The sequence below is a fragment of the Tiliqua scincoides genome, chromosome 4 (assembly GCF_035046505.1).
Source record: "Tiliqua scincoides isolate rTilSci1 chromosome 4, rTilSci1.hap2, whole genome shotgun sequence".
NCBI lineage: Eukaryota > Metazoa > Chordata > Lepidosauria > Squamata > Scincidae > Tiliqua > Tiliqua scincoides.
Window position 1 is genome coordinate 117863047 of NC_089824.1, and position 14311 is coordinate 117877357.

At 43.9% G+C, this 14311-nt stretch overlaps 1 protein-coding gene across 6 annotated transcripts in view; it reads left to right on the plus strand.

Moving 5' to 3' along the window:
* The window catches only part of SWT1 (SWT1 RNA endoribonuclease homolog), a 39678-nt gene that overhangs the window by 8493 nt on the left and 16874 nt on the right, over positions 1–14311 (plus strand). For 4 of the 6 annotated variants that reach the window (XM_066626371.1, XM_066626374.1, XM_066626376.1 and 1 more), the window contains 6 exons: positions 1255–2002; positions 3482–3547; positions 6181–6310; positions 6441–6539; positions 8998–9186; positions 11463–11556. In XM_066626371.1, the coding sequence (XP_066482468.1) occupies positions 1255–2002; positions 3482–3547; positions 6181–6310; positions 6441–6539; positions 8998–9186; positions 11463–11556 (1326 nt within the window). The remainder of the gene's footprint in view (positions 1–1254; positions 2003–3481; positions 3548–6180; positions 6311–6440; positions 6540–8997; positions 9187–11462; positions 11557–14311) is intronic. The other 2 variants (XM_066626372.1, XM_066626375.1) reach the window with 2 other exon arrangements.

A 14311-nucleotide genomic window follows, 5' to 3' on the forward strand; every position in this document is an offset into this window, starting at 1 on the left:
TATATTGCTTCTTTGTCCTGATCTGCAAGAGAGAGAGGGGAGTGGAAAGATGCTTCTGAGTGCGCATCCGTACCTGTGCTACAGTGCACATCCTGCTCACATTGTCACAAACAGTGGCACAAGCTGAACACAGACTGTCTTGCTGCACCATTTGAAATGCATGTGGATGAGCATTGTTATCCAGAGCTACTAGTTTGTTGCAATGCATCTAGAGCTGGTAGAAGCGAGTCTGTCTACTTGAACAGAGCCGAAATCGTTTAAACTTTTTCTAAGTATACAGTTCCCATAATAATCTGATAAGGGAATCAGTGTTCTTCTCCAACATTTTTCCGATGAACATAACTAAAATTCCAAAACTCTAGACTTGTTCCAAGCTGGTGCAGTAGTGTAGTGACTAAGAGACTGAGCTATGAATCAGGATTTCCCAAGTCAAATCCCACTTTTGCTATGAACTCATTAAGTGGCTTTTGGCAAACCACTCCCTCTCAGCAAAACTGGGGTAATAATCCTTGCCTTACACACTTGTTGTATGGATTACATCACAATAACAGCATGATACAAATGCTAAATATAACCATCATAATGTATCATACTAATAGTGAACTCAGATGATCCCAATGAACACTTCAGATGCAAAACAGATTCACCCGCTCACTAGGCAGTGGTACGTATTCCCTAGTTATGCAGATTAAGTAGATTGCTAAATGAAAAGAACACCCCTCCTCCTGATGTGGGCTGAGTGTGTTCAGTGCTCCTCATACATTGAGGTGTCAATGGGAGGTGGAGAAACAGGAGAACATGGAGATGGACCAAGGAGTAATTAGTCTGTGGAACTCCTTGCCACAGGAAGTAGTGATGGCATCTTGCCTAGATGCCTTTAAGAGGGGATTGGACAAATTTCTGGAGGAAAAATTCATCACGGGTTACAAGTCATGGTAGGTATGTGCAAGGTAGAGGTAGGCCTCCTCTAATGGCTCGATGCAGGGGAGGGCATCAGGACGCAGGTTGTGTCTGTCATCTAGTGTGTTCCCTGAAGCATTTGGTGGGCCACTGTGAGATACAGGAAGCTGGACTAGATGTGCCTTTGGCCTGATCCAGTGGGGCTCTTCTTATTTTCTTACGAGAGTGAATTAGCCTGGTTGAGCCTATCCTAATTCCCAGTTGGGAACTGCTACATTTTGTTGTAGGTGTCTCTGTTTATAATACCTGTTGTCAAATTTGTTTGTAATTTTTCTCTCTATTATGCTTCTTCAGCTTGGATGATAGTATAGGAGTGACGACAACAAAATGGAGCTTGGACCTCAAAGATACTACAAAAAGTTTCCAAAAAGATACTCTGAAAAGTACCAAATACACCTGTCGCATGTTGAAGCCTGCTGATCAGCGAGAAAAGATCACTATGCATTTTAAAAATATGGCTAATCGCTGTGGAGAAAGAAGAAATTTGAATTCTGCAGCAACTTTCCCTAGCAAGGAAGACTCAGATGTGTGTGGCAAGCCTGATGTTAAAAGAAGGAAAAGGAGTTTACAGGATTTGAGAATCCGGAACAGTAGTGAAAAGAAGGAGAAGACAGCCAACGTGGAATGCACCAAATTAAAAGAAAGCAGTGTGCTAGAGGACTTCAAGGAAAGAATACTTTCTACAAAATGTTCTTCCCTCAGGACAAATTATTCCCAAACCTATGAATTCAGCAGAAAACAGAACACTTTTAAGAAGCCATATCCCTCCTTTTCAGTCTCTGATAACTCTGTAGGTCCTAACTTGCACACTCAGGCTTGCCAAGAAGATGATCTTAAAAAAGCTGAGTGCACGTCTTCAAAATTACCTCATAAAAGTGACAGAGAGATGCCGTGTGCCCCCTCGGGTCACTTGCCTGAACTATTTGAACTTTGGAAGTGTCCTAAACAGAAGGAACAGCAGCGTCCTGATTCTACCAAACATTTTGGTAATTCACAGACCCAGAGAAAGAAATTCGCTCCTGTAAAATTTCACGTAGGTCAGGTAAAGAAATTACCACGAGAAATGGGGTTGCTGTTTTGCTTTGTGAAGTGCTAATAGTGGTGGTTCATATAAATCTTTTGTGCAGATATCAGGCAAACATTGGGGGCCCCACTGCTGCATCTGGCTCCCCTTTTCCTCTCCCATTCTCCTGGCCACTTGGTACTTTCCCTGCCTCTCCTCCATCAGCAGGTGATTGTGGATCAGCCCAGGGAGCTCTTGCTTCCTGCTTCCCACCCCTTGTCTCACCGCTGCACTGCTTCTCTTGCTGCTGTCCAGTAAGCCCAGGGGGACATGAACCAGGACCAGCATTTACTGAGGGCACTTCATCTAAGGCTAATAAATAGTCTAGCATGTGGTATTGAATTATTTATAAAGTGGAGAAAAAAAATAAAAGGGGGAGGTAAAGCTTTCAATAGGTGCTCAGAACAAGAAGCTACTTATGACATAGGATACAAATGCCTAATGCAGCCACTTTCAACCTTTTTCAGCTCATGGCACACTGACAAGACTCTAAAATTGTCAAGGCACACTACCTGTTTTTTGTTTACATTAAATCACTGCATAACAATTAATTTTTAATTAATATAATTAGTACAATTAAATCATTACATGACAAAGAAACTCACAAGAAGCTTGGAGAGAAAAGTATATATGATTCTGGAAAGGAGGAAAAATGTTATGAAAATGTTATACCAGGAAGTGCTGGCAAAGAGAGGTCAGATTAAGCACATAGTGGAGAGATGTGGGGTGAGGGGCAAAGAGGAGACATGATTGAAACAACTGCAGGATTCAGCTGGAGTGGAGGGGAGGGAGGATCTGAGGCAAGTGTTTCTAGACTTTGGGAAGGTGGGGAGGGACAGTAAGAGAGGTGCTAACTGCAATTATGAGACTGGGGGGGAATGTGCCTATAGGAGGGGGTGGCGTGGGGGAGAAGTGCCAATTGCCTGCTCATGTATTTAAGAAAATAGAGTGCGACCAGAAGCCCAATCCAAGTCTACTCAGAAGTAAGCTTCATTTTAATCAATGGGGCTTACTCCCAGGTAAGTGTGGATAGGATTGTGGCCCAACCCCCTTTCTCTAAAAGGCAAAAGGCAAGGCAGGCAGGGTTGCTGGGGATTGCGTCGCTGCCCTAGCCCCTTCCCTGCAAGAACTTACTGAGGGAGTAAAGCTCCCTCAAAGTCTGAGAAGCCCTGCTCTAGAAAAATAGTACTCAGAGGGACCAGAAAAACCCCTTTGGGCTTCTTCCTTCTGTTCCTCCCTCTTCATGCTGCCCCACTTAACAGTAGTTCCTTCTGTTGCAACAGAGAGCACTCTCACAATTGCTTCAAGCTCCCAATAAAACCCCAGCCTTAGCATGCACTTCTGGTATTTAAATACATTTATTGTAAGTCGCCTGTGGTACCTACTAATTTGAGGGGCAAGGCAGGATAAAAATACTAACAAAATCTATAAGTATTACACTGGTATTTGTTTTTACAGAATCCTGAAGTCCTGTGTCACATTTCTGCTTGTGAAGCCATTGGATATACAGATGGAGACCAAGAGGTTGGTGGCTATGTAGCTTCATCAGCATTACACAACAGCATACTCTAACTGGAAAGTGCGAGTGATGCATTCCAGTGCTGCTTTTTCCATTTTTATTGGCTCTGAGAATATTATTAAAAATATTTTATACTGTGTAATGCTTTCAACAAAATTAGCAAAGTAGTTTATGTAGCAAAATAAATGGAAAACTGTTGTTAAGAACAGGCAGATCCCTAAAAAAATCTGTTTTTATTCCTATAGATCAGGAACCTGAAATATTCCCCTTGCTTTTAAAAGCATGGTTCCTAATGAGGCATCAATGGCAAAAATCTCTAGTTGTGCTGTAGGCTTCAGTTAATAACATTCTTTGGCTCACTTACATAGATGTGTAAGTTTAAGCACAGCTGGTGTTCCAAACTTAAGTATCTACATCAATTGTCTTCAGCCTTTTTCATGCCACAACCCCAGTAAATAAAATATGAGACTGGACCCACCATTGAACTTTCTCCCCTCCTGGGACTTGATCTGCTCATGCTGCTTGACCTGCTGTGTTCGGGATGTGGTATGGCCAGACCTGCTCCCTTGGCTTCTCCAGAGGGCTGGGAGCCTGGTGAGGATGCTGCGGGAATACTGTGCTGGGTGGCATGAAGGGTAAGGCCGGGCAAGCCCAGACAAAGATGAAGGGGCTTGAGTGCTGTGGCAGCACCAGCAGCCTCGTCTTGTGCACACTTGCTCCATGAGCCCATTCACCTGGCAGGGGAGGGTCATATCTACTAACTCTTGACGCCCACACTACTACTCCCCAGACCACAATCCCACAAATGAAACTTTGTGCCCTCATTGGGGTCCCAACTCCAACGCTGAAGAACACTGATTACAACAGGGGTGCCCAAACCTCGACCCAAGGGCCCTTTGTGGCCCTTGGGGACCCCCAATCTGGCCCATGGGGAGCCCCCAGTCTCCAATGAGCCTCTGGCCCTCCGGAGACTTGCTGGAGTCTGTGCTGGCCCAGTGCGACTACTCTCAGCGCAGGGGCCAACTATTTGACCTCTTGCGCAAGCTGCAGGATGAGCGCTCCTGTGCTGCTTGCTGTTTCATATCTGTGAAATGGCAGCGGCAGCAAAGGAAAGGCCGGCCTTGCTTTGCTCAAAGTCTTTTATAGGCTTTAAGCTACCGTGAGACCTACCTTCATTCATTCATATAAGTTCCATCTCTAATATACTCATTTATGTAAACTTATTCAAATTGTAAATGTAAATTAATTATTTTTTTCCTGGCCCCCAACACAGTGTAAGAGAGATGATGTGGCCCTCCTGCCAAAAAGTTTGAACACCCCTGATCTACACCAAGGGCCAGTGTAGATGTAGGAAGGGGGTAATTCTGCTGATTCACAGAATTGCACATTTGTTCTTTCATCCCATCTTCTCCATCGTGTGAATGTTACCTGCCTTACCTATGTTATTACATTACATAAGCACCCATTTTAACCTTAGCTAAGGCTAATTAACTCCAATTAGTGCTTAATAATCATGGTTGAGTGGGAAAAGCTTCTATGTAATTTGAAGATGAAGAAGTTGGAATAAACACATGTGAATGTAGAATCTGTCATTGAACAGTAAATCTTGTTTCCCTGAATCAATTGGCAAATGATTGCTCACTATTTTGTAGTTGGTAGAGTCATCCAGGAGATAATTAGCCAGGAATGATGATGGGTTTTTTATATTCTTGGAACTTAGATTCTTGACACATACAAATTCCAGGCACAGTTCTTCCAATAATTATACCCCTCTCTTGTATCACATGATTGATTACATACCTTCTTTAATGGTTTAATTCAGCCTGGAGCAGCTTTAAACAAAAGAAAGATTTCAGCACACACTTTGAATGTTTTACATGAGTTGGTATGTGCTAACCCTTATCTCTATCCCAAGCAGAAAGCACATTCCTTCCACAAGTACGTTCTGATCTTTTGGACCAAGGACAAAATACAAACTGTTTTCATTTGCTTGTAAGGGTGATGGTTTTGTCTGGTTCATAAGAACATAAGAACAGCCCCACTGGATCAGGTCATATGCCCATCTAGTCCAGCTTCCTGTATCTCACAGCGGCCCACCAAATGCCCCAGGGAGCACACCAGATAACAAGAGACCTCCCCTGCATCTGACGTAGCCCATTTCTAAAATCAGGAGTTTGCACATACACATCATGGCTTGTAACCCATAATGGATTTTTCCTCCAGTCAAGCTTGCGATAGTCTGATTTAACTGACCTAAACTGGTCAGTCATAACTGGAGTTATTGTATGTGGTGAAATTGCTCAGTTGCTGTTAAGGCAGCTGGGGGCGATCAGGACTGGGGAAAGGAGAATGTGATCCTTTGGCCCAGTTAAGAGTTCACCTCATTTTCCATCAGTGGAGGATAGCATCCTGGTTATGTTTGTTCCTCCTGCTTGCTCCAGTGAAGGTTGAATCTTTGTCCTCTGCTGGAAAGAGGAACCATCTTCCAGGGCCTGTTCTGCTGCTCCACAGTGACACATCTTAGAGTTAGATCTGCATCATTTTTATTGTGTGGGGGTTTTATGAAACATCCTATGTTAATGAGTCAAGATTGTCAGACAGCATATTCATTTCACGTTTATATTGCTGTTCATCACAGATGCAGATTGTTGAAGACTTACATGCAGCCCGTAATGACAAAAAAATGGTCTTACCTGTGGTCCAGACTTGTGGAGAGCTGACCAGCATGGAGATAGATTTTCCCGATGATGACGCTAATATATCTGCTAGTAAGCCTATCTGTATCAAGCATGCCCTTTGTCTTTCCTATTTTATTAGGACAAATTTGAAAAGGAGAATAAGTGAAGGACAAATCCAAATGGTTAAATTGCTGTGATTCTGTTTCTTCTTTTGTAACAGAAACTCTTTCTGACCTGAATACTTTGATTGTGATTGATACTAACATAATGATCAGCCATCTAGAGTTCATCAAATCCTTGAAGGATACGGATATCCCAGGTGTGTGGTTTTATACATATGAAAAATATGAATTGATTGCCTGGTGTTGGTGGCACTTCACCGTTTTTGGGAGAATTTATTCTCACATTCCTGTCACTCATTCAAGAAGAGTGCTCAGCTACCTACTTTTCATAGCTGGCTGATGGTCAAAGTCCTTCTTATGGCAACTGATAAGAAGTATCCCAAATTCATATATAGGTGGAGCCTTTTTATAGGTGTTAGTTCTGTTCCATGAAAAAACTAATTCTAAATTCCTTAGAGTTAATTCCATAGAGTTAAGCAAATACACTGCAGCCTGACACTTGGGGCTGGAAGGAAACTAAGGCAGCTGTTACCAATCCCCTCCCCTCTGCCTCCCCCTCCTCTGCTCCATACTCAGCCCTCCCTGTTGCCCTCCCTGTCCCACTTCTTTCACAGGTGGGATGCTGAGCTTTTAAGAGTCCAGTCCTATGCATTTCTACTCAGAAGTAAGTCCCATTCCAGTCAATGGGGCTTACTCCCAGGAAAGCGTGTATAGGATTGTAGCCTAAATCTCATGCTTTGCTTGCTGGGAAGACTTGCTTGCTGGGCTGTTTTGTTTCTGTAGGCTGGAGCACGGAGAGTCTGCAGCATCTCAGTCTGAAGGGGTGGGGGGAAACTGGGAAACAGTCCCTGGGGTTTTTTAAAGTGATCCCCTCTGTTGCTACCACACCTGCCCCTGTGTGTGTGTGAGTGAGAGAGAGAGAGAGCTCCACCTTGCTGCATGTGTTCTGGCTACAGAGGTTTCCTGCCCCCCTTCCCCTCTTCAGCCTCTGCTGCCTCAGGTGCTCCAGGAGTGTAACTGTTCCTTCCCAAGGGGAACCTCTTCCATGGCTCCAGGGGTATTTCCCTGCCTGGGTGCAGCGGAGCCTTTTTGCAGTGTTTTGGGCTGCCTTTGCACAGGACAAAGGAGACAAAGGTGTGTTTGACTTCCAGTCCCCCCCATTCTCGTTGAAACAAATCTGTGGATTAATAGGTTGCACCTGTATTATAATTTTCTCAATGGGAGCCATATAGCACCCCACCTTATAACCCGGGCACAGACTGAAAACTATGAGAAGGGGATTTTATGTTTTATCTGTTCATGTTGTATCCTTGTTTGTCAGGTGGGCTCTGGAACCTGAGAAGAGGTCCTAAGGGGCCATAGCCAAAAAAAAAGACTGAGAATGGTTACTCTTAAAGACACTTCATTACTTTCATAATGACCTGCATCTGAAATAAACATTCATATTTAGTTTCACATGGTGAATACTGTGAGAGCCCTTCACTGCATTCTAATATTCCTTTCTCCAATTTATATTGCTATAAATGGGTGTCCCCCATGAGTACTTCTCCAAAGACTTCTGTTTAGGGTGGGAAATCTCTCTTTGAAGGAATGAATTCTGAATGTATGATTGCCTGCATTTTTCTTTTGTTTTCTGTGACATACTGTCACAGATTTGACCATTTAACTTGGTAAGTGATCAAGCCACCTGGACTCAAGGCAACCCAGCAACTAGGGTTCTTGTTGCAGAGACCATGTAAAAGATAGCAGCAAATTTGATTTATTAAATTAGTAAGTGAGTAAATAAATAAATACAGCAGGTACAATTTATTGGAATGATTAAAATTCAGATTTTCCACTACAATCTAAACAATCTACAATCACATTCTAAATAGCTAATTCAACTTTCTCTATTCATGTTTGTGTACATGCATGCAAGTCAAGTGGCCACCTTGGAGCAGGTCTGGTGGAAGATAAAGGAGCTAGTGGTGCATTGTGTCCTTGATTCTTGTTGCTGATTATGGTCTCCTCTGCTGGGAGAAATGCTTGTTATTTTTATAACAAGAATTTTGATGTCACCTTTTGATGTCAAGGTCCCACCTTGAGGAGTGGGAACTTACTGATATTTTGGAACAGTAATTCTTCATTGGATGATTTTACACCTCTCTTTTTACCTAGTTTTTTACCCACACCCAACTCCACAACCATTGTTTCTACAGGGGCCTACACTGGGGCAAAGTTTCTTATGTAATGTTACCCTAGCAAGGTTCTTCAATGCTACTGATCTGTTAACTCTGGTTGTTCCCCTCTATATCAAGCAAATTTTTCTTTCACAGACATCTCTCCAAGTGATATTATTTCAGGTCATCCCTCTGGATGCACCCCTTTCAGGCTCCTGAAAGCAAATAAGCTCACAGCACAATCCTCTCTATGATTCTTTATCTCACTATACCAGGGTGACAGTGTTGGTGGAATTGTGCACTTCCAGTGAGAAAGTGCAAGTTCTCTAACTTAAGCTTAAAGGTTCAGAACAAAATCTTTATGTGACATGTAGTTGTGATCCTCCATAAAAATGCCCCAAAGTGAGCAGAATCTATATTTAATATATCAAAGCAATACAGTGCTTTATAGAATTACCATAAATTAATTGGAAAATATTGTTTTGTTCCTGTTCAGGTATTGGCAGTTTTGTACTTGTAGTTCCTTGGGTGGTTTTGCAAGAACTGGACAACTTAAAGAGAGGGAAAATATTGCAACATGTTGGGAAAAAAGCAATTCCTGCTGTTCACTTCATCTACACTTGCCTGAAAAACCAAGATTCAAAGTTGTGGGGACAATCCATGCAACTTGCGTCTCAGAAAACATGTAAGCTATGACAGAGATAATAGGTTCTACAAGAATTTGCTGTATAGATTGAGTAATATGAAAGTCAACACATCCTTGTGTGGACATACAACTTATTTTGTTTAGAGAACTGAACATATTTATATTTTCATTAGGGAGCCCTTGTTCTTTCTCTACCAGTATTACACCTCTAAAACCTATTGTGTTATATTGGTGGTTCTCAAACTTGGTTGATTCTTGGCTGCCTTGATCTACTGGCCATAGACCATTGCTCCCCAGAATCCAGGAGTTAAAAACGGGCTATGCGTGTAAGAGACAGGCACTCTTTATATGCTCAGAGGCACCCTTTCTTATGGGTATGTGTATACCCATGGAAAGCTCTTCAACCTCTCCAGACTGAGAGCAAAGTCCAAAGTCCAGCTGAAATGTCTGCGTGACTTCCTCTTTGCCGACGATGCAGCTATCACTACCCACTCTGCCAAAGATCTCCAGCAGCTCATGGATCGTTTTAGCAAGGCCTGCCAAGATTTTGGACTGATAATCAGCCTGAAGAAAACACAGGTCATGGTTCAGGATGTGGACTTACCTCCCTGCATTACAATCTCTGCGCATGAACTGGAGGTTGTCCATGACTTTGTGTACCTTGGCTCAACGATCTCCAACACTCTTTCTCTCGATACTGAGCTAAACAAACGCATCGGTAAAGCAGCTACCACGTTTTCCAGACTCACAAAGAGAGTCTGGTCCAACAAGAAGCTGACGGAACATACCAAGATCCAGGTCTACAGAGCTTGCGTCCTGAGTACACTTCTGTACTGCAGCGAGTCATGGACTCTTCACTCACAACAGGAGAGGAAACTGAATGCTTTCCACATGCGCTGCCTCCGACGTATTCTCGGCATCACCTGGCAGGACAAAGTTTCAAACAACACAGTCCTGGAACGTGCTGGAATCCCTAGCATGTATGCACTACTGAAACAGAGACGCCTGCGTTGGCTCGGTCATGTCGTGAGAATGGATGATGGCCGGATCCCAAAGGATCTCCTCTATGGAGAACTCGTGCAAGGAAAGTGCCCTACAGGTAGACCACAGCTGCGATACAAGGACATCTGCAAGAGGGATCTGAAGGCCTTAGGAGTGGACCTCAACAAGTGGGAAACCCTGGCCTCTGAGCGGTCCGCTTGGAGGCAGGCTGTGCAACATGGCCTTTCCCAGTTTGAAGAGACACTTGGCCAACAGTCTGAGGCTAAGAGGCAAAGAAGGAAGGCCCATAGCCAGGGAGACAGGCCAGGGACAGACTGCACTTGCTCCCAGTGTGGAAGGGATTGTCACTCCCGAATCGGCCTTTTCAGCCACACTAGACGCTGTTCCAGAACCACCTTTCAGAGCGCGATACCATAGTCTTTTGAGACTGAAGGTTGCCAACAACATGTGTATACAAAACTCTCCCATGACGCGGCATGATGGGAAATGGAATTTGGGTCTCCTGTTCTCCTCAGAAAATATAGGGAAGGAAGGAGATTCCTCCTATTGCACAAATGGCATATCTGTCTCTGTTTGCAACCCCCTGATTGCTATTTCCTATGCTGTCCGCTTCCTATTAATGTCCTGTTTATTGCAGCCCTCCAGCCTACTGCCTTTTAGCATTGCACAGTGAAAGTGGTTTAGAGGGCTGCAATCAATGCAATGCTGACAGGAAGCAGGCAGCCCAGGAGGCAGCCAGACCCAGAGTCCGAGAAGTAATTTGCATGATGGGGGGATTGTGAACCCCTTCTTGTTAAGGTTGCATTGACTGCAGCTCTCCTACCCACTTCCTCTTAGCGTTTTGTGATGCTAACTAGAAGCAGTTCACAAATGAATGAGAGGCTTCTGCAGCACCCCTGGTTGCTTTCCATGGCGCACCAGGGTGTTGCAGCACACACTTCAGGAGCTACTGGCCTTGAGGGAAAACAGGAGTAGGACTTTTGTGTTGTCTTCTCTATACTTTTTAGTATGGGAGGAAAATTTACCAAATGAATCCTGGAAGTCATTTTTGTTTTGAATCTGGGATCTCCTTAATTCAGTGAGAGATAACCAGGGATGAATTATAATTTGATCACATCCTAATTATACAGAGCTGCTTAAATATATATTCTATGCTTAGAAGATGAGCAAGTAGCGGCCAGTGGCTATTAAGCTCTCAGGTATTTCCTCGGTTCACTTTTTTCCTTGCTTTCTTCACTAGTGTTGGATATAAATGTTGTTCTTTCAATATGCAGTTACTTTAGAACATACCAACCATTTTTTTAAAATTACAGATGATTTCACGGTTGAGAACAATGACGATCGTGTGTTGCAGTGCTGCTTGCAGTACCAGAGCCTCTTTCCTCAAGCAGAAGTTGTATTATTGACGTAAGTTCTGTTAGCATTAGGTGTTCGTTTTCCAATTGAAGAGAGAAATTAAAGTGGTAGTGAGATTGTCTTTGAAAGCAAAGATGGCAGGATAGAACATCTCGGTGATATACCTATGTAAATAATGGCCAGGGGAAGAGTTTCTTAAGGCCTTGGAGACTGCTGTCTATGTAGTGTCAATGAATTCTGAATTTCCATCCAAATTAACTGAGGATGAAGTTGTATTAAGTAAAACTACTCCAGGAAGTTGCCAATTGTCTTCGGAGGGTGGTGCAACCATTTGTAATATCCAGGGAGAAACCACATGTAACTAGAAGTCCATTTATGCAGAGGAGGGGGGTAGCCAGTTTCGAGTTTTGCTGGATGGTGATGCAGAATGGCTCCACCCTTAACCAACAGTAAAAATGACTTGACTCCTTTCCTTTGTCAAAGAGATACAGCTGGTGGGTTTACAGCACCATCCCTCTCCTTCTCAAGCTGGTAGGGAAATGTGAGGGGCAAACTCCATGCTCTTTATCCTTCCTCATCTGTAGGGACAGTTGTGAGAGGGAACCCTTCAGGCTTTTAAGTACCTTCACATTTCCATGTGTGCAAGCAGAATATAGGACATGAGTCTATGGTTAAACTTGGTGACTGCAAGAAGCCTGCTATCATTTAATCAAGCCTGGCATCATCTGTTATAGAATATAGAGACCTATGTTTGGAATAAGAGTTATAACCAGTAAGAAGGACGTTAGCTTTAAGATAAAAGGTGATGTAAGGTATCTTATGTTTTTGGAGGCTTTCCTTAGAGCAGGGTTGCTCACACTTTTTTGGCTGGAGAGCTACTTTGAAACCCAGCTAGGCCCGGAGATCTACCAGAGTTTTTTTACAATGTTCGTGCCATCATAACATATAACATTTATGTGTACAATGTATGTTGGTGTACCTTGCATAACCGCATGAGCCAATATTGCACAACACAACATAATTAACTATAAACATTTTTTGTAATTACTTGAGTTTACTTTGATGGCTTGCACTGAAGTGAATCAGCCAAGGATGCATAGTCCGGACAGTAGCTGCTGACAGCTTATGAACTACTCTTGTTGAAAAGTATATAAGACAGTTTACATAGTGAAATAAATCAATAAAGATAAAAAATCAGGCATTGGCAGTTTCCCTGGTTCAGGGCTAAGCAATACACAGTGCCTCCAGTGAATTCTTTTGCTTCATAGTAGTATATTTGCTGGCATTTCAACATAATAGCATTTGCCATAACAGAATTAGATGTGTTGGGGTCAACCTTATGCATGTCTACTCAGAAGTAAGTCCCATTAGAGTCAGTGGGGCTTACTCCTGTGTAAATGTGGACAGAATTGCAACCTCAGAGCCCAACCCTATGGTGTCTCCTCAGAAGTAAGTCCCATGCTAGTCAATGGGGCTTACTCTCGGGTAAGTGAGGAGAGGACCGCAGCCTCAGAGGCAGATCTACTCAGAAGCAAGCCCCATCCGAGTCAACGGGGCTACTCCCAGGTAAGGAGCGTGGCCAGGACTGCAGCCGCAGCCACCCTGGCGTGCCAGGACCGCCCTCCCTGCCCCGTGCCGCTTCCTGGGCTCCCCTTACCTGTCCCCAGGGAGGGGGTCTCGACGGCGCCTCCGGCGGCGCTCGCCCTCTCGCCGGTCGCAGCCTCGCAGCGCCCGGCGCCCGAGGCAGGGACGGCAGCGCCCGCGTGGGGCAGCAGCAGCAACCAGAGCATCCCCGCCGGCCATGGGCTCCTGCGCCGCCTGCCCGCGCCGCCACCCCGGTACCTATTCAAAGTACCGTGCTTGGGTGGCCAATAGGAACGCTTTGCTACCGAGCATGCGCAGTGGCGGCGGCTGAAGCTCAGCATCTGCAAGGAAGGGGCAACCTTCCCATTTGACAGCCAAGCAAAATGAGTCGATCGTGGAGCCCTTAGTCTATAGACTAGAGTAGACTAAGGGGTCCGCGATCGACTCATTTTGCCTCACGATCTACTGGTAGCTCGCGAGTGACGTGTTGAGCACTCCTGCCTTAGAGCTTTCAACATGGGAGCTAAATAACTCTATTGTAATAGGGTTAAAATAACACTGAAAAGGAAATAAGAAACTGTCACCTGTTACTTTCATCAGAACTGGAAAATGATAGTACTTTCTTGTATGCAATTAAGTTGAACTGAATGCTCATGTAATGTGATGTAATTCTTTGTCTCCATCTCTGCTGACCATCTACCATCTCCATCTCTGCTGACCATTTGGTTAGTGAGTGGTGGTTCTTTTGTATCATTCCTTTCCTTGTATCATTCCTCTCATAGAGTTTTTCTTCTCTGAATTGGTGTCAAGACTTTCGTTTTTTAAATTTTGCCTGTGAGTATATGAAACGTATAGGGATATATGTTCAACTTACTCGAAAGCTATTCCAGTTAAAACAACAGTCTTGTGGCAATTTTAAAAACTAAGATTGTATTGTGACATAAACTTTTCTGTACTTCGTAGCTGTTTTATGTTGCTCCTGTAGGGCAAATAACTTAAGGAAGTTATTTCAACGGGAAACAAAGTATGGACTATATCCCCAACACCATGGCCCATAACCAGTTTAGGTCCCCCCTCTTCTGGACTCTGATCCTTTTTAAAATTTGTTTTTAACCCATAGAGGTGTCTGTTTACAAATCTCTAGTGTTGCATCTAGTTTGGTCTGGAGCCCATTAGCTCATCAGGCTGGTTTCTCTGTGTAAAGGGTGCAGTTGGAGAGTCT